The 19,364-nt window shown below is 38.3% G+C and overlaps 3 protein-coding genes across 3 annotated transcripts; all 3 read right to left on the bottom strand.

Annotated features, from left to right (window-relative positions):
• Nucleotides 1-6,059: 6,059 nt before the first annotated feature.
• Nucleotides 6,060-6,356, bottom strand: LOC101390163 (keratin-associated protein 3-3-like). The gene has a single exon (XM_004434511.3). The coding sequence runs from the start codon at nucleotides 6,354-6,356 to the stop codon at nucleotides 6,060-6,062; it is 297 nt and encodes a 98-aa protein (XP_004434568.1).
• Nucleotides 6,357-11,550: 5,194 nt separating this feature from the next.
• Nucleotides 11,551-11,847, bottom strand: LOC101389905 (keratin-associated protein 3-3). The gene has a single exon (XM_014790701.2). It carries the CDS (start codon nucleotides 11,845-11,847, stop codon nucleotides 11,551-11,553), a length of 297 nt encoding a protein of 98 aa, XP_014646187.1.
• A 2,629-nt stretch (nucleotides 11,848-14,476) lies between these two features.
• Nucleotides 14,477-14,776, bottom strand: LOC101389629 (keratin-associated protein 3-1-like). Its single transcript, XM_087440216.1, has one exon. The coding sequence runs from the start codon at nucleotides 14,774-14,776 to the stop codon at nucleotides 14,477-14,479; it is 300 nt and encodes a 99-aa protein (XP_087296342.1).
• Nucleotides 14,777-19,364: the final 4,588 nt, after the last annotated feature.

A 19,364-nucleotide genomic window follows, 5' to 3' on the forward strand; every position in this document is an offset into this window, starting at 1 on the left:
CAACTCATTAAATGCCATTTGTTTGTGCCATCACCATAAAAATGTTTCGTGTAATTAGCAATCTTTGCAATGCTTTTTGTGGTCTTGCTGTGCTCATGTGGTGGAGGAGTGAGGTGGGAACTGGGTTTAAGGTGTGTGTGTGTGTGTGCGTGTGTGTGTGTTTGAACCAGATCTGCCTGTGTGCAAATTGAAAAGTCACTTTACACAACTGATGGGCATAATTTGTGCCCCCCCAAGGCCAGAATATAAATTGGTTATCAAGACCTGGAGTTATGATCTTTGATTTCCTGACACTTGCCTTCTCCACATTTCCTGTGCCTCATGGGAAACTGAACTTTCATTGATTACACTTCAGAGTAGGGGCAAGGATGCTACAGAAGGCTTTTCTTCTGAGATATGGAACCTGCTTTCTCTTATTTATTTTTGAAGGCCTCAATTTCATGAAAATTTAAAATACTGGAACTGGGGAATAAAACTCTATGATGAGGGTTCCAGATCAGCAATTCCGTTGGAGGAAATCCCTGGTGCAGTACCGAACGGCTAGGGATTTGAGATGTAGCTATTTTAGATTTCCCCTTGAATTTCATCTCCATTATGAAGCATAATCTGTTTCACTTTGCTTGCCTTCAGTTGTGGTTGTTTGATTCTGTCATATGCCCTTACCTCAGAACATCCACTTACTGCTGCCAGAATCATTTCTGTAAAATACAAAGCTACTTTTTGTCACTCTCCACTTATAAAGTCCAAACTTCCTAGATTGACAAATATGACCTTCCTTAATCTGGTCCAATTTACCTTTCTAGGTGATTTCCTGATACTGTCTCATCCTTCAGGCTCTGTTGGTGCTGTTGCCTTGGCCTAATGCTCTTCTACCATCCTTTCCTGGGTGAACCCACGTGTCAAGACTCGGCTGCCGTGGCATTCAACTGCCTCACGTTGAGGTGGCGGCTCTTTCCAGAGCATTTTGCACACACCTCCACTTATGTCACGTTGCTTTAAAATTTTTATGTTTGTGCCTTTTTTTTTTTTTGACAGTGTCTCTTTTAAGACAGGTGTATCTTATTTGTCTTCTTATCCTGAGCACTTGGGACATAATATAATAGACCCTTAATAAATGTTTGCTAAAAATATAACCACTTGGCTTAACAGAGGTTTCTGTCTTAACACATGATTCCTTATGAAAGAAATTTAACACTGAAAGACAAGGAGAATTGGCGGAGGACGAAGAACACTGTCTTAGTGGACATAGTATTTATATTCTAGTCCCAATGCTGTTACTTACCAGCTGTATGGTCTTCATCTAGTCATGTAGCCCCTTGGGGCCTTAGTTAGTCCTCACTGTAAAGTGGGAAGAATAATACCTGTCACTTCTACAGTATAGTGTTGTCAAGAAATAAACAATATGAGTATCTCTCACTTAATAGATAATAAAATATAATGCCAGTGTAAGATCTCCAATTTATGAGTCTTGGTCCCCAATGCCTCCATAGTTGTCAAATACATATTCTTTTTGTTCCTCCATTTTTTTTATTGAGATAAAATTTACATATAGTGAAATGCAGTTTTGACAAATGCATATACCTATGTAACCATCACCCCGGTCAAGATATCTAACATTTCCATGACACCAGAATGTTCCCTTGTGCTCATTTTCACTCAATCCCCACCTCCCAAAGGTAAACACTGCGCTGGTTCCTATTACTATAGACGGCTATTCTCTATTTGTGAATTTCATGAGTAAAATTACACAGCGTGCATACTTTTGTATCTGGTTTCTTTCACTCAGCATCATGATTTTTAATTCACCCATGTTGTCGCTTGCTTCAGCAGTTTGTTCTTTTTTTTTAATTGCTGAGGAGTATTTCATTTGTCAACACAAATAACCAGTAACCATTCTATACATAGGAGAGATAAGGTGAATTTTACTTGAGCCAGGAAGGCAGTCTTGACAAAGGGAGAAAGTGTTCCAGAGAAGCGCGGTTTGCAGCGTGATAATATCCCATTTCAGAACAAAGAACATACATCAAGCCTGACAGGGATACGTTTTTTTCCTCAAAGTCACAAGGAAGTATTTTGCTGCAGTTTCGCATGTGTGCGGCAGGTCAACCTGACCCTGATTTCTGGCAAGAAAAATTTACCTTCAAAAGAGCACTGGTATTGACGTCAGAGGAAGGGAGGTATCTGTCCCTATCCTCAGACAGTGCATCCTTTGCTTTGGGGTAATGTTTAATGTTTAAAGCAGATGTACAATGCATGTTTGACAGGTCATAAGTCAGGCTGCTCTAGGAAAAACAAGTTTAGGCTGAATCAGGTTTAAGCCAGAATGGCTTCCCTACACATCTCAACATGTGACAATTTCTTATTATTTTGATTATTTTCATCACATTGTATGAATATACTACAATTTGTTTGTCCATTCTTCTTTGGATGAACATTTGGGTTATTTTTTGTTTGAGGCTACTATGAATAAAACTTCTATAGACATTCTTGTACAAATATTTTTGTGGATATATATTTTCATTTCTCTTGGGTAAATATCTAGAGTAGAATGGTTGAGTCATGGAATTGGTATATGTTTCTTTTTATAAGAAACTACCAGACTTTTTTCCAAAATGATTATACTCTTTTACACTCTTACCAACAATGTATGAGAGATTTAGTTCTATACCTTCACTAACATTTGATGTTGTCAGACATTTTAATTATAGACATTTTAGTCAGTGTAAAGTGTCATCTCATAGTTTAATTTACATTTCTCTAATGACTAATGAAGTTGAGCAACTTTTCATGCATTTATTGGCCATTTGGGTATCTTCTTTTGTGAAGCAGCTATTCCAGTCTTTTGTGTATTTGTCATGGGCTGTTTGTCCAAGAGAAAGTAGTTGCCTGACAATATATTTGCTTGACAAAATATTCTCTACTGTCCCTCTGCACTTAACATTGCTGGTGTGTTTTTTTTTTTTTTTTTTTTTTTGTGAGGAAGATCAGCCCTGAGCTAACATCCATGCCAATCCTCCTCTTTTTTTTCCCTTTTTCTCCCCAAAGCCCCAGCAGATAGTTGTATGTCATAGTTGCACATCCTTCTTAGTTGCTGTATGTGGGACACCACCTCAGCATGGCCGGACAAGCGGTGTGTCGGTGCACGCCCAGGATCTGAACCCCGGCCGCCAGTAGCGGAGTGCGCGCACTTAACCGCTAAGCCATGGGGCCGGCCCCCTCCTGGTGTTCTTTAATGCTCCCTGTGGGTCTGAGATTTCATCTCGTATAATTTACTCTTTTAAACCAAAAGGACTTCCTTTAGTGTTTCTCACAGTGTAGGCTTTCAGACAATGCTTTTTATCAGCTTTATTTATCTAAAAATGTTTTCATTTTTCCTTCAATTTTGAATGTTGTTTTTGCAAACTATAGAATTCTGAATTAATATTTTTTTTTTCCTTCAGGACTTTAAAAATGAGGTTTGATTGTCCTCTGACCTCCATTTTATCTGAATAGAAGTCTGGCAACCTTTTTCTCTGTGGTACCCTCTATTTAATGTGTATTTTTCCTTCCTATTTCTTTTAAGATAGTCTATTGATCTTTGTTATTTAGCAGTTTGACTCTATCTGTGTGATGTGTGTGTGTGTGTGTTTAGGTTGTGTTTATCCTGCTTCGGGTTTGTTGAGATTGTTGAATTGTAGGCTAATAAAATAAATCACTAAATTTGGAAAAATTTCAGCCATTTTTCCCTCAATTTTTCTGCCCCACTTTCTATCTTATCATTCTGGAACTCCAATTTCACATGTGTTGGGCCACTTGATACTGTCCCACGGGCTGCTCGGGTTCTGTTTTTTTATTTTTTTTTTCCATCTTTTTCTTTCAATGTTTTACTTTTGATAATTTTGATCTATCTTAATTATTTTGAGCTATCTTAATTCATCGATTTCAATAATTGGCAGTTTCCAATCTGCTATTAAGGCCATCTATTAAATTCTTTATTTCAGATTGTACTCTTTAGTTCTAGAATTTTCATTTGCTTCTCTCTTATTTAATTTAAGATTAAATAATTAAAATTTTTAATTTTAAAGATTTAATTTTTAAAATTAAAATCTCTTAATTTAAATTTAAAGTAAATTTGTTATTAATTTATTAGAAATTTAAAATTTCCCTTTCTGGTGAGATTCTTCATCTTGTCCATCCTTTCCCTTGCACATCTTATTCATCTTTCTCTTTAAATCCACGAAAATATTTATAATAACTATTTTTAAATCCTTGTGTGCTAATTCTAACATCTACGTGTCTTTGGACCTATTTTTATTGGCTGCTTTTTGTCTTGATTATGGATGACATTTTCCTGCTTCTTCACGTGTCTGGCAATTTTTAATTACATGCTGTTCATTCTGGATGATATATTTTAGGAAGTCTTGATTATGTTGCAGAGTTTTGAGGGCTGAGTTTTGTTCTGACAGGAAGTTAAATCACTAGAAGATCCTCTTGACCCTCTCAGGCCTGGTTTTAGACTTTTCTAGGGCAGGTATAATTCGGTGTGTTCTTTACTCAAGGTTGGGGTCCTTACTCCTTTGGTGTGTTCTTCTGGAACATCAGTTGAATGCCTGAGATACTCGGAGAGTTTTGTCCACTCTGGATGGGCTCTGACTTCAGTGTCCGTTAATATTGAATGACTTCCGGTATCTCCATTCAGCTCTTCATCCCCTAGCAGCCACTTGCTGCTAGCCTCATGGGATTTCATCCTGCGTGTGTACAATGCAGTGCCCAGCAAATACTTGATAGGAACTTTTACACAGACTTCTGCACTCTCCCTCATACATCTTCTTCCTTTCTAGAACACTGTTGTGCAAATTCCAGCTGCCTAAACTCCATTTAGGTATGCCACTTGTGCCTCAAAGCTGACGTGTCTAGAGCAGAACACAGTATTTCCTTTTTTAATTCTCTCTTCCTTCTCTACTCTCATGCTCAGTTGGTGACATAACCCCACTACCTAGCCTTTTTTTGACACCTTCTCTTTTATAGCCCTGTGACCACCAGCTCCAGTCAATTTGTCTTTGACTACGTCTTCCCTCTCTTTGTCAGTGTGGCAGCAATCTTAGTTTCTTAATTGTCCTTAATTTTATGGTACCACAGCACTTTACTAATGTTTCTGGTAGAGCACTTATATTTTTTATTGTAAGGCAATGCCTCGCGTTCAATAAATAATTGTTAATTGTATGAAGGAATGAAGGGGTATTGTGTATGCATCTGCTTCACCTGTCAGACAGCTCATTTTGAGAAGAGACAATAAAATACAGGGCAGATAATAGGTATTTAATAAATGTTTATTGAATAAATAATGACATTATTATCTTATTAATTTTTTGCATAAATAGGGCAGGTCACCTGGATTAGTGGATATGTTATGCCTTATTTGGTCTTCGGATTGTGTTCAGTATTTCCCAACCTACCTTAGACCATTTTTTGGGAGGACAAGTCAGGGAAAGTCCACTTTCAAGTATGCCGACATACTGGATCATCTTATATGCAAGGACATTTAGTTTTCTTAAAACAGCAAGAAAAACAAAAGCAAGAAACGTTTATCTGTACTGCCACCATTTTCAGTTTTGCAGATGTCCTCAGTTTTTTCTTAAAATGATGACTTTTGGAGCTAATAAATACATTTAATGAATTAACAGAAATAAAAGTAATTGTAGACATTTGTACTATGCCAGAGACGTAAAATTTATTAGGAAGATCATGAAGAAACTCCTTAATTTCCAGAAAGATACCACCCAAGACTGGAAACAGTATTCCCAAAGCACCCAAAGAAAGATACACTTTAATATGAAGGAATTGAACAACTTTGGAAAGCTGATAGGCATCTACCTGCTCAAATTGCCCTTGGTTACTGATATCTGCTACATGGCCATTGAAAGTCTCTTCGTTTCTTTTGGGGGGGCTGTCAATGATAGCACCATCCTTGCCCCAACTTCAAAAGCAGAATCAATTAGTTGCAGATGTTGAGACAGATGAACACCAAAGCTTCTGGGTTGACTCTTTTAGTGTCAGACACTGAGCAAAGCAGCCGTGGGTCAGCAGTATCTTGGGATGCAGGGCTCACAGGTGGGCTGGGTGAAGGTTGTGAGGTTGAGGGTCTCCAGGCCTGGGGTGGGCTGGGAGGAGTTGAGCAGGAAGCAGGTGGGCACGCAGGGCTGAGGAACGTGGCAGGGTGGGGGGCAGTTGTCACAGCAGGTTGGCTCCAGTAACCAAACAGTGTGTGGGCAGGTGCTGGGCAGGCAGACTCCACACCGGCAGAGTTTATCAGAGGAGCAGATGGTGGTGGCGGGGCCGGTGGGGACGCTGCAGCGGCAGGGAGTGCAGCAAGCCATGGCGCTTGGAATCTGTGTTTTTTACTGGTTTGGTTGTAAAGACAGATGAGCCTTCTGAGGTGCGAATGTCTCTCCTTGCTCTGGGGCTCTTATATATCCTCCCCACTGGGTGTGGGTCCAACCAGAAGGCTTCTTTCCTGGTTCTTGTTTATGTTAGTGTATCCATTATCCTTTGATTGGTTTGACATTTAGATGCTAATAAAGAGTCTCTATTCTCCTAATTAACATTTATTTGAGTTCCTTGCTAAATCTGTACTGATTACTCTTGCTATTTGTCACTGGAACACAAGCTTTATGAGTTATCAACAAAAGCGTCTGCTATTGTAATTCCAACACCAATCCTGCTGGGGAATATTGCATGACAACACAGCTGTAGTATGTAGATCTTTTCTCTAGTGCTGGTCAGTTTTTATTCTCTTTCTCTTTATCTATCATCAATTGGTCTGATGAAGTATTTTTGTTTTAAAGAGTTGAACTTAATTTTAGTAACTCTTTTTTGCTTTGGGACTTTTAAAAAATTTAATTTCTTTTTTATTGAGATATAATTGATATATAGTATATTAGTTTAGCATTACACTTTTGAAGATCAAACTTACATTAATATGGAGAAATATGCTATTGAGAAATACAGGCAGAGTTTTAAAAAAAAACCTATTCCATTTTTGACTATAAAATATTACATATTCATTGAAAAATTTGGACAATATAGAAAAGTATAAAGAAAACAACTTATCCATAAACATCATCAGGAGAAATTCTCTATTGGTATTTACATACATCCCTCTAATCATTTTTCTATACATTTATCATTTTATTACATTACTGGAATCATATTGTACTTACTGTTTTATAACTTGCCTTTTTGTTTGAAATGTATATACTTTCAATATCTTGTATTCTTAAGTACATTTGATAATGCTATTTTTAATGTTTCCTAGCATTCATCATATAATTATACTTCTAAGTTACTTAAAAATTTCATACTGTTAATCATTTAAGTTTTTTTCAAGCTTTCTCTATCATAATTGTGGCAAAAGAGAACAGCTGGGTTTTCTTTATGCACACTTCTGATTATTTCAGAAACAGAAATAATTATTGGGAAGAATTATTGAAGCAAGTTTTAATTAACAATATTTTAATCCTTTGATCTTCATTGCTATACTGCCCTCTGGAATAGTTCTGTTTACCTATTTCTTTCTAATTATGTATTCCCACCAACTATGTTTGAGAATGCCTGTTTCCCTATACTTTTCATGGTTATTTTATTTTAAAAATGTTTGCCAATTTAGTGGGTGAAAAATGAAATTTCATTATTGTTGTATTTGTATTTTTTATAACTAGGTAAGTTAAATCATTCTTTCCTATGTGCATTGGACATTTATCTTTCTATTGAGAACTGACTTGCTTTGTTTCCTTCAGGGCTAAGTGTGGGAAAGCTGAATTTTTAGCTTATGTCTACCTACTAAGTAAAAGAATAATTTAAGACCACAATACTAAAATTCAAATGAAATTGCTACCAATGGAAAGCGAGGTTATGGGCCGAAGCTAGATTAATCTGTCCACATTTGATTTCATTCACTTTTTTTCTTTCAATGTAGTGCATTTTCTCCCCAAATCAAATGTAGCTGTGATAGGAAAGACCTTGATTCTAATTCTAGTCCACCATTTAGGCTTTGGGCATAGTCCAGTATTCAAGAGGGAGCACAGGTGGGCTCCTGTCCAGGATCATCTTGATGCCTCAAGCCATTTCTACTCAACTTTGACTCACTCATTCTTCAAGCCACGGTTCTTCTCATTTTCTTCCCCCCTCCTCTTTTAAGTATGCCTGTATATCAGTGCATGATGGTGGGCATGTCTGTGTGGTTTTATGGAGGGGGTGTAGAATCGAGAGGACCACATTAGGAGTCAGAAGAGCTCTTTACTGGTCCCAGTACTGCTCGTTAGTTACCTTCCTTGTTATGGCAAGTAATTCACTCTTTGGAGGCTTATCTTTTTCCTCTGCAAAAGAAGGGTAATAATATCTACATTCTTCTACTCAGAAGATTATTGTGCGGCTCCTGTCAGATAAAATGGGTTAAAGTCCATAGACAACCATAGAGTGCTACACAACGATAAATTATCATCATCCTTATCCAAGTAAGTTGCAGGTCAAACTCAAAGTAAGGGAAAGGGGAAAGAAATATACTCCAAAGAAGAAGGAAATTAGCTGAAGGTAAGTAAAAGAGCCACCTAATAGGATAGAGCAAATATTTATCTAAATGTTCTCACATGCAATTTTAGAAAATGGCTGGCACAGAAATTAATAAATTTGAAATTTTAAAAAAGTTCTCTATGGCTCTGCTTGGAAGAAAGGATTCATGATCTCTACTGGTGTCCCTAGGCTTCATTCAGATTTATCTTTGAGTGAATACTTGCCAAATTTTCACTTTTACTTTTACTTAGGGCTGATTAATATTTTCAGTACTTTAAAAATAATTTAGTAAATATTTATCGAGCGGTTACCACGTACCAGGCACTGGGATAAATGTTGGATATACAGCAGTGAACAAAATAGGCGTCATCCTTGCTCTCATGGAACTTTGAGGCTGGTAGAAGGTTTATCATTACATAATACATTATTATAAATTACTGTTATTATACAGCATGATAAGAAGGAAAAAGACTGAGTTATAAGAGCAAAAAAACAATAAGCAGAAGTAAATTATTTTGACATTTTAAGAAAAACATTACAAAGGGTCTTGCAGACTCTCAAAATTAGAATTTTATGGAAGATACATTCCCTTATTTAGAATGCAATATTACTTTGACCCAACCATATAAAGTTAAAGGAATTGTTTCCATAATTATAAATAAGACTTAATTTAAGGGTACAGATTAGAAACAATTGTAAAATAACAAGTTTATGATAATAAACTCATCTCTTTTATTGAAACTCATCTGCAGTACTTTATTAAAATTTGTTTTCTCTGCAATGGTCTAAGAGACCGGGGAATAACTCTCTTTTGTTTATAAATTAGGATAGTGAGGTGAGATGATTCGCCTTAGATAGCCTGGTAACTGACTTGTTAAAAACAAAATTTAGAACCTACTGGGACTGAGCTACCTTTTATGTGATTTAAAATGGAAGTTTAAAGTATGTCACAGACTCAAAACGTATTTTATTTTTAGCAACAAAGGGTACGTTTTTCCTTTAAGCGAATACATGGAAAACATGGTGATTCTTGATTAGATGGTCAATTTTCAAAGTGCTGAAAATTTACATACACGCAAACACATCCAAGAACTTGCCAGTTTTAATTATATTTTTCTATAGTCAGTGGGGGTACTGACTCGTCATCTTTTAATGCTTAGCCTGGGTAGCTCGGAGGCTTTCCATAACCATCCCTTGCCCTGACACTGAATCAGCAAATCTGGGTTTTAGTTACTCTTTCTATGTGCTTGCCTGGCATGCTGCTCACATCTCAGTCTCAGCAGAAATCACACAGCATTATAATTATATTCATACAATATATATAGGGCACATATATTGTTATTATAATAACTTGTCTGTCTCCTTAACCAGATTTGAGAGAAACTTGAAGGCGCTTTAGGTAATAATATTTTTTTTTAATGTTTATATTCCTAGCATGGATATGGATCCTGGCATGGAGGAAGCACTCAAAAAATATTGGCCAAGCTAATGAGTAAATGGACTAAATCCGTTGTTGACAGTGTTCTAGGTTGTGTCCCATCTACCCCATGGCTTCTGGCTTCTAAGTCCTATTCATTCAAAGTTGAGCTACTACTAAGCCTATGAGCTGCCCTGAGAAGTCCTTCTGTGGAGATACTGACAGACACACTGAGGACATTTAAAAACAGGTTATTTAAAGGCATTGTGTCTTTATATTTATATTATACATGTATATGTATTGTATATATGTATATACGTATTGCATAAATGTACATATTACACATATAATATATATACATCATCTCTCTAACATTGGGAAAAGGATAATCTGCCCAAGATAAAATTAAGGATGTTGGTAAAATGAAGTAGTAGATTAAATCATGTTTAATCAGAGTTCTAGCTCTAGTTCTCAGCCTATCACCTAAAAATATTGGCATGCTATTGATTACTGGAGCAGAACTTCCGTGCTGAGCATGGGGGCCAGTAGAGACATATCCCCAGTGCCCTGCTACTGCAGTTGACCACTGTAAGTTCTCTCTAAGGGAAAATGAAGCCGAAATTGGTAGACTCACTAAATGATCCTGATCTTAGAATTGAATACGTGCCACTTTTTATCTATGAGCTAATATATCCTTTTCTTTTACAATTGGATGTGATGATTTTGTTAAAGAGTCTTACATTTTTTATTTCTCTTGCATATTTTAAGTTAATGTCATAACCGTGTTCATTAAGCTTCTGGCTCTTTTAGTGTTGGAGGCTCTGTGATGTGGTGGAAAGAATTGAGCTTTAAAGTCAGACATACAAGGAGCTGAATTCTGGATTTCTTAGTAACTAACTTTATGACTTTGAGAATGATGAATAACTCTTAAAGCTTCATTTTTCTCATTGATTAGTGCTGTTTTAAGGATTACATGAGTTAACACATGTGATTTACCTAACAAAGTGTAGGTAAACAAATGTTGGCTCACCCCAAAATTGTATGTGTGTGAGGAAGAAGAGAGAGGAGAAGGTGAGCGTAAAAGATAACCAATTTAAAGTTAGCAAGCCATGTTGGTAACCAGTTCCAGTCATTCCTCTAATAGATTCTTTTTTAAAAAATAAAATAATCATCTTATATTTACCGTTTTAAAATGAAAGAAATATACCAAAAATGCTAACATAAACAAAGAACACGTCTTGCCAGAGAAATAAGTTTATTGGAAAACTCATCAAGAAATTTTTTCCTCTATGAAAATACCCAATACAAGAAATGGGATCCAAGAAGCAACATGACCAAGAAAATATAGTCTAAGGTCTTAAAGATTTCAATGGTATTTTGATAATAGATGACATTCATCTGCCCACATGAACCAAACGGTTATTCAACCAAAATTTCTTGATTTTCTTTCCATTAAAATGAAAGGTAGGTTGTCCGTATCTGGGCCATCTGGGCCTCAACATCTGATGAACTACTGAGGCAAGTGAATACTGAATAGATAGCTTCTGGGGTCTTCAGTGTCAGGCACTGAGCAAAGCAGCCATCGGTCAGCAGCATCTCGGGATGCAGGGCTCACAGGTGGGCTGGGTGAAGGTTGTGAGGTTGAGGGTCTCCAGGCCTGGGGTGGGCTGGGAGGAGTTGAGCAGGAAGCAGGTGGGCACGCAGGGCTGAGGAACGTGGCAGGGTGGGGGGCAGTTGTCACAGCAGGTTGGCTCCAGTAACCAAACAGTGTGTGGGCAGGTGCTGGGCAGGCAGACTCCACACCGGCAGAGTTTATCAGAAGAGCAGATGGTGGTGGCGGGGCCGGTGGGGACGCTGCAGCGGCAGGGAGCACAGCAAGCCATGGCGCTGGGAATCTGGTTTGCTTTTGCTTTCTTGGAAAGAAAGATGATGTTTCTGAGATGCAAATGTCTCCTCTCGCTTTGGGGCTCTTATATACTCTCCCCGCTGGGTGTTGGTCCAACCAGAAGGCTTCCTCTCATTTTTGTTTATGCCACCCTTTTTCACTAAGATTCTCTAATAAGTTTGGTATTTACTTGTTCATTAAGAGTTCCTGCTTTTATTGAAATAATCATGTTTTTGACTCATTGACTTGTCATTTTTGTCATAAGATCACCTTTTATCTTTACAGGGTCCTGGAATGAACCTTATGTGAATTATGGATAACCAGTCCAAGTGATGATTCAGCTATAGTTTCAGAGGCTAAATTCTTATCCTTGTTTTCTTTCCCCTTAATTTAAAATAATACGCATAACGCGATTTTTAATTACTAATTTCAGAACACGCAACTTGAATGATTAATTGGACCATTGTCTACTCAATAAAGTCAACAACGACATGACTACTTATAGAAGAATGTTGCATATGACTATATGCATCTCAGGCATATTTTCCTTATTTATTGATGATATAATTCAGATTCTATTGAGCAAGCAAGGTGACAGCCAGAATGAAATAAGATGAAACCCCTTTTCATTATTTTTAATAAATCTGTAGTGTGTTTCCAAAGGTTGTATTACTCTATGGGTTTGTTTGTCGAGAAACTTTGTTTTTCAAAGTGATGCCAATCTTGTAGTGAGTCAAAGTGTAAATTCACTGGAAGGAAAGCTCCATCCGGTTGCTATCTTTTGTTAAATGTACCTTTAAAAGAAAATCACCTCAGTCTTCATTTATTTTCACAAGAATATATACTTAAGTTTAAAGTAAGATGAAACAGGAACTAAAAGGAGAAATCATAATATTCACAAAATAACAGTGGGTTCTGGAAGGGGATCCAATGTCATCCAGAATTATGGCATTCATAGAAATCATTTTTTTTCACTGACTTACTTTCTACTTTGTGTGTTTGTTTGTTTTCCTATCTTGGGTCTTCAATTAGGTTATAAACTCCTTTGAGGAATGCCGTATACAATATTCTTCACCTCAATTGACCTTGTTGCCTTATTGGAGGTTGGCAGATGAGCAAGTTGGGCCGAATAATCTCCAATGTGTAATGTTCTATGATTCCAACAACTTCACACACTTTGTCGTGATCAGCACAAAACTACTCAGATAGTAGAATCTAAATTACATAATTTGTTGGATGGCAAATGGTTGAATAAACACAAAGTACAGATTCCTTGGTGGGCTGTTTCTGAGGAGACATTACTGAAAACCAATTTGGCTTTTTAAAGGAGAAGAAAGCACTGCTAAAACAAATCAGTGGAAAATATCAAATGTCACTGATGAGTAAGCCTCAAGCATTTTACAAGAGGAAGAACTTGTTAGTGCAGTTGATTTGATTTTTGCTTAAATATTGATATTTATCCTAACACACATCAAATAAAAATGAAGGTTGGCATCTCCTAGGTACCTTACACCTCAGTGACCATGATCATATTGTTTCTTTTGTTGTCCCCGGTTCTCTACTTCTCAAACCCTGCTCGTCCCTCAAGCATCAGCCTAAATATATCCTTCATAAAGAAACTTTAGGTGGTTCTTCTGGATGTTTTCATTCTTTTCTCTGCTCTCACAGAGCGTGCTGCATATCTTTTCATTTAGACCTTATGTCATTCTGCTATATATTATAGTTTATCATTTGTAGTTTTCTTCCCCACTCCAATGCAAACTCCTTGGATGTGGCAATCATGTCTTAATCTTTGTCTCTGTCAAGCACTTACGACAATACTTGGAGCATAGTAGGTATTTGATAAATAAATGTTTATTGAATTGGATTAAATTACAGATTACAATGAAAAAATGTATGTATTTATTTTCAGAATAGTCCCTTCTAATGATAATAACACTTTACATAAGCAGAGTGATTCATTTCATTTGTGAAATGCTTTACAGTTGTCAAAACAGTTTTACATTCAAAGCTTCACCCAAATGAGACAATGAAAAAATATGGCTCAGCTCAGTCTTTGGGGTCCATTCCAGGAGCATGCTGATCGCCGATTGCCAGTTTCTGAGCCTCTTTAAGGATGTATGTGAGTTACTTAAAGAGGCATGGAAAAAATTAAAATTAAAAGTAGGAGCTGACCTTGTAACTTAAAATGATTCTAAGCTTAGAGCTTAATCTATTTTATTATCCAGGCAATTTTCTTCCAGTTGTGAGGCCTCCTTTTGGCTATGAGATTTATGTTGATGTCATCAGAAAGTGTAATTCTGCTGGACACATTTACAGGTTTACGATTCAGGCACGTGTCTAGAGTCATTGGGTAATTAAAGCATGAAACATTGAGACAGTACGTGGTTTGGGGAGCAGTGGTGTTTATTTAGTTTTAAAATAAGGAGGTCCATGGTAGCATTTTTTCCACTTCTCATTTGAAATCATCGTTCAAAACATAGAAGGAACACTTCTGCAAAACTGGAGGCACAGGGTCAGAACATTGTCTTCCAGGGTGTCTAATTACAGGCCATTTGCGGAGCAGCCCTTAATGACTATTGCAGTCCCTTAGAGCAATCTGGGCAAGCTCTTTGAAACAGCTTTGGCTAGCAGCAAGGTGCTTCACACTCACAGGGCTGGACGCAGGTTGTGACAGAGATTCCGCTCAGGTTTGGAGTAGGGTGGTAGCTGTTGAGCAGCCAACATGATGGCACGTAGGAGTCAGGCACGCAGCAGGCTGGGGGGCAGGTGTCGCAGCAAGTGGGCTGGAGGAGGCTGATCTCGTGAGGACAGGTTCTGGGCAGGCAGACTCCACATTGACAGCATAGGTCAGAGGAGCAGATGGTGGCGGCAGGGCCAGTGGGGACGCTGCAGCATCCTTGGAGACAAGACTCACAGCAAGACATGGGGACAGTGATCAGGTAGATTTTTGTTGGAAAAGGAAGATTTCCTTCTACCAAGTTGTCCTCTGTGGGTCTTTTATATCCACCTGTCTCAGGGAACATGGCTTCCATCCACCAGAATGTTTCCTTGTTGTTGTTTGTATAATCCCGTACAAATAACTCACTTACTTCTTATTTATCGTCCACAGGATGAACTCTCCTTCAGTTTTGTTGGTTGTGTTACTACATTCAAACTTGCTTCCTGTTGCAGTTTCAAAATAGTGTCAGTGTAGGTTCTCCACTTACTCGGTCACAGGTACATACATCAGTATCTACCTTGACTTTCCTCTTCTTTACCAACCAGAATTTGTTCTTACAAGTGATCACTGCTGAGTGTAAAGAATCAAGAGTGATTTCCCAAATTTGGGAAAAATAATAATCACCTACCATAGTCTTACTGCAAGAGTTAAGTAAAGATTAAATGAGAATTACTTACATTGTGTGTGGCATAATAGAGTTATCTAATAAATGGCAGTTCCTCTTCTGGGTATTATGAGACTTCCTACAGGAGGAAACACAATGGAAGAGGGCTGAAACCATCAAAGAAACCTTCATGGGGGCTTTGGATTAAGTTGACTTAGAAAAGAGGCAAGTGCGTTTGGGGCAAGGAAAACAATGATTTCTTCTGTGACACTGTTCTGCCCCTACTCTCAGCCCTGCCCCTGGTAGAACTGGCCACGCCCTCCTCGTGCCTCTATTGTACCTCATATCCACACAAATGCAGCACCTACTTTGCTGCATTTTTTGTACACGTGTTTGTTCTCTTTACTAGAATGTAATCTCCTTCAAAACAGGGACTATGCCTCATTTTTCTTGGTTTCCCCAGTCCCTAGCATAGGCCTGGATCATGGGGTGGAGTCTAGAGGCTGGAACACACGGAATAAATATTTAAGGAAATAAGGTTAGAAAATAATGATAACCAGCACTTATGGAATGCTTCTGTATCAAGTTTAGTCAGGAAAACAAGCAAACAAACAAATCCTCATGCAAGGTATTTCAACAGAGAGAATTTTAGGGTAGGAAATTGGTTAAATAGGTGTTGGTAGAGAAGCTACCAGCTCTAGGGCTGGGAAGGAAGAGAAGAGGTTGGGGTTAACTGAACCTAGAACTTGGAAGAGTGGCCCTGCAGAGCTAGGCTCAGACCCCAGGTGCTGCCCAGCTGGTGTTCTTGCCTCAGAAGCTCACAGGGGAGGCCCCAGGGGGCCCAGGCTTTGGACCTTCATGGGAAGGAGGAGGGAGTCACTCCCTTGCTGATGCTGGTGTTTCTAAGGAGGTGCAATGATGCTGTATTTTGGAGTGTGGAAATGTAACTGTGGGCCCTCCGGGACCAGTTCAACTGACCCCATCTTATCAACAGAGTAATTAAGAAATTGTCTTTCAGAAAATTTGCAAAGTCACATAGCCAGAGCATACACAGAAGAAGAAATCTTGACTCAGAACCAAAGATTATCCTCCCCATGGAACCAAAGGACTGGGACATGACCAGAACTTAAAAGTTGGACTCTTATCAGAAGCAAGGGGTCCATCATTCAGGAAGATCCAGGGTTAAAATTGCTTCCTCACCTCATCATAAATGTTTAGAACCTCATCAAAAATGTTTAGAACATTACTGTAAATGCTTGAAGCCCACCAATCAAAACCTGTCCCGCCAGCATTTCCATGTGCCAGCCTGTTTTCCCTAACATCTTAAATTTCACCCCAAATCCTAAACTGGGGAGACAGATCTGAGGGCACATGCCCCCTGTCTCCCTGCAGATCGATTTCACAGAATAAAGCTGATCTCTTTCCCCAAAAGCTGATTCCGTAATTAATTGGCTTGTTTATGTGCATCAGGTAGGAGAACCTCATTTTTGTGTGGTAACAGAAAGACACTGAAGACTAGAACCTATTGCTACTGCCAGATAAAGGACTGTTATGGGGGCGACAAGACCCTTCTTTCTTCCTCAGGCCTTACATTCTCCTTCCAGCGCCCTCTGTTGATGGAATCTAGTAGAAAACCAGCCAAAGGAGAAACAGCACCTGAACCCAGCATTATAGAGTATAAAACGGTGGACTTAGAGGTTGACAGTCAGCACAACTTGTTCTAAAGGCAGGACATGTTTTAATTAATTTAATCTTCACTACTGTTTTAAGAGGTACATACTTCTTTTTTAAATTAGGTTTTTACTTTTGAATTATTTTAGATTTACAGAAAGGTTGTGAAGATGGTACAGCATTCCTGTACACCCCTCACTCAATTTCCCTTAACAATGTCTTACAATACCATTGGATATTTGTCAAAATGAAGAAGCCAACATTGGTACATCGCTATTAATCAATCTTCAGACTTTATTCAGATTATCACTAGTTTTTCCACTAATGTCCTTTTTCTGTACCAGGACCCAGTCTGAGGTACCACATTACACCTAGTCGTCATGTTCCCTTAGTGTCCTCTGGTCTGTAATAGTTTCTTAGTTTTTCCTTGTTTTTCATGACCTGGGCAGATTTGTGGTGTACTGGTCAGGTATTTTGTAGGGTACATACTATTTTTAATCTTATTTAACAGTCGAGGAACCTGAGGCATAGAGAAGTTCAATGACATGACCAAGGACACACAACTAGTAAGTGATAGGGCACAGCAGTCTAGTTGCAGAGACCACTCTCTTGACCATGGTACTGGGGGCATTGCTCTGACTAGAATGTAGGCTGCATGTTGCCCCAAGATTAGTAGCAAGTAAGATTTGGTGAAAACGACTACACCAGGTTATTGAGAGTCTTGAGAGGCACACTGAAGACTTTAGTCTTGATTCAGTAAAAACAAAAATCTTGAATCATCCTAGAGTTTTGAGCAATTAAATTTAATCAATATTGATAGAGAGACAGATGCCTGATCTGACGGAGGTAAAGTTTGAGTGGAGGGAGGGGCACGGAATACTTGATTCAAGGTTGACTAGGAGACTGTGGTTGTGACCAGGGGTGTGGTGACCAGGGTCAGGCTCTAGATGAGGCAAGAGTCAGTGAAGAAAGAAAGATAGTGGAAAGAAAAGATACCAGGAACAATTTGAAAGAAAAATGAAACAACTGGGTTTTCTATTCTATTATCAAGGATAAACAATTATTAACTTTAAGGGTAGTTTGTTTTCACTTTGAACTAGGTTCTTGAAACTCATTAGAAAATTGAAAATGTGTTTGAGTTGCCAAACATTCTGCATTTCAATGCAAGGTTGAAGACCCAGCCAACATTATTCCTGTGCTAATCAGTATTTCAAGTCTGACTTAAAAAAAAAAGATGACTTGTTTTCACTCAGAAACATAAACAGTTTTTCCTAGACTCATTTTGTCTTAAATTATAATCACCACAGAGAGAACTGGGTTACTGTATGCAACTGAATATACAATTCAGAGGGACAGTAGAGAATGTATTGTCACGTGGCACATACTTTCTCCTGGAGAAAGAGGACCAAGTGTAATCGCATCGCTGTCTGCAGGGGAGGCACGTGCTGTGGTGTAGTGGAAAGAGAAGGGACTTCAGATTCAGGCAGTTTTAGGTTTAATCCCTCCTCTGTCACTTACTATTTGTGTAACTTTTGCAAGTAACTTTCTCAGCCTCAGTTTCCTCACCTGTAAATTGGGAAGAATAATGGTAGCTACCTCTTAGTGTTTTTGTTAGAAATAAATGAGATAATGCACAGAAAGCACCTATTAGAGTGCCCAATAGATTCACCAAACGTTAGCTATTAGGTATGAAAGCAGTAGAAGTAATACGGTGGGGTGGGGTTGGTTAGTGGCCTGGAGTATTTGTTACTTAAAATGCTTCTAGGTAATCTAGAACCATACAGCGTCAAAACTGAAAGTGACTTTCGGGAGGATCTGGTCAACCAACCCATTTTACTGATCTAAGACCTGAGACCCAAAGAACTCAAGTGACTTGCTCAGGATTGCAGAGGCAGCCCCAGGCAGAGCCAGGACTAGAACACACATCTCCTGGTTTCCATCTGGGGCTTTTTAACTAGCCGAAGGTCCTTGAATGCCTAAAGGCCCACAGAGGTAGTAATAAGACATTTAGAGTTATTTGTAGTATTAAAAGCAAAGTCTAAATATTTATCCCTTATAAGCATGTATGAAAACATCAAACTTCTTTGCTTTTGACTAAAAAAGAGGTAACTTGGCATGGTAACAATGGAGATCTTATATTAATCCTAAAATTCTCACTGGTATTTATAAATGTATTTGTGAGCAAAAATGAAGGCATGAATAAATTATGATTTTTAAAAAGCTATTTGGGAAGAACATATTTTTCAAGAAATAAAAGGATGCCTTTTGGTGAGAAAGCTGGGAACTACCATGTGATGGTGAGAGTCTCTCACATATCTGGAGCACTGCTATGGACACACTGGGTCATTTAATCCTCAAAATAATCCTGAGACATAAACAGGGAAGAGAGTATTATTTCCACTGTAATAATGAGGAAACAAAGGCTGGGAGGGAAGGGAATGGCCCAAAGTCTCAAAGCAAATCCAAGCAAATACACGTCTGGACCTCACTCTGGGTACTTTCTGCAAAAACATTACTG

Source organism: Ceratotherium simum, chromosome 16 (genome assembly GCF_057802395.1).
Source record: "Ceratotherium simum simum isolate JZ-2026a chromosome 16, ASM5780239v1, whole genome shotgun sequence".
Classification (NCBI taxonomy): domain Eukaryota; kingdom Metazoa; phylum Chordata; class Mammalia; order Perissodactyla; family Rhinocerotidae; genus Ceratotherium; species Ceratotherium simum.

Bases quoted from the DNA above. Each gene is read 5' to 3' on its own strand.
- LOC101390163 (XM_004434511.3), bottom strand. From the start codon at position 6,356: ATGGCTTGCTGCACTCCCTGCCGCTGCAGCGTCCCCACCGGCCCCGCC.
- LOC101389905 (XM_014790701.2), bottom strand. From the start codon at position 11,847: ATGGCTTGCTGTGCTCCCTGCCGCTGCAGCGTCCCCACCGGCCCCGCC.
- LOC101389629 (XM_087440216.1), bottom strand. From the start codon at position 14,776: ATGTCTTGCTGTGAGTCTTGTCTCCAAGGATGCTGCAGCGTCCCCACT.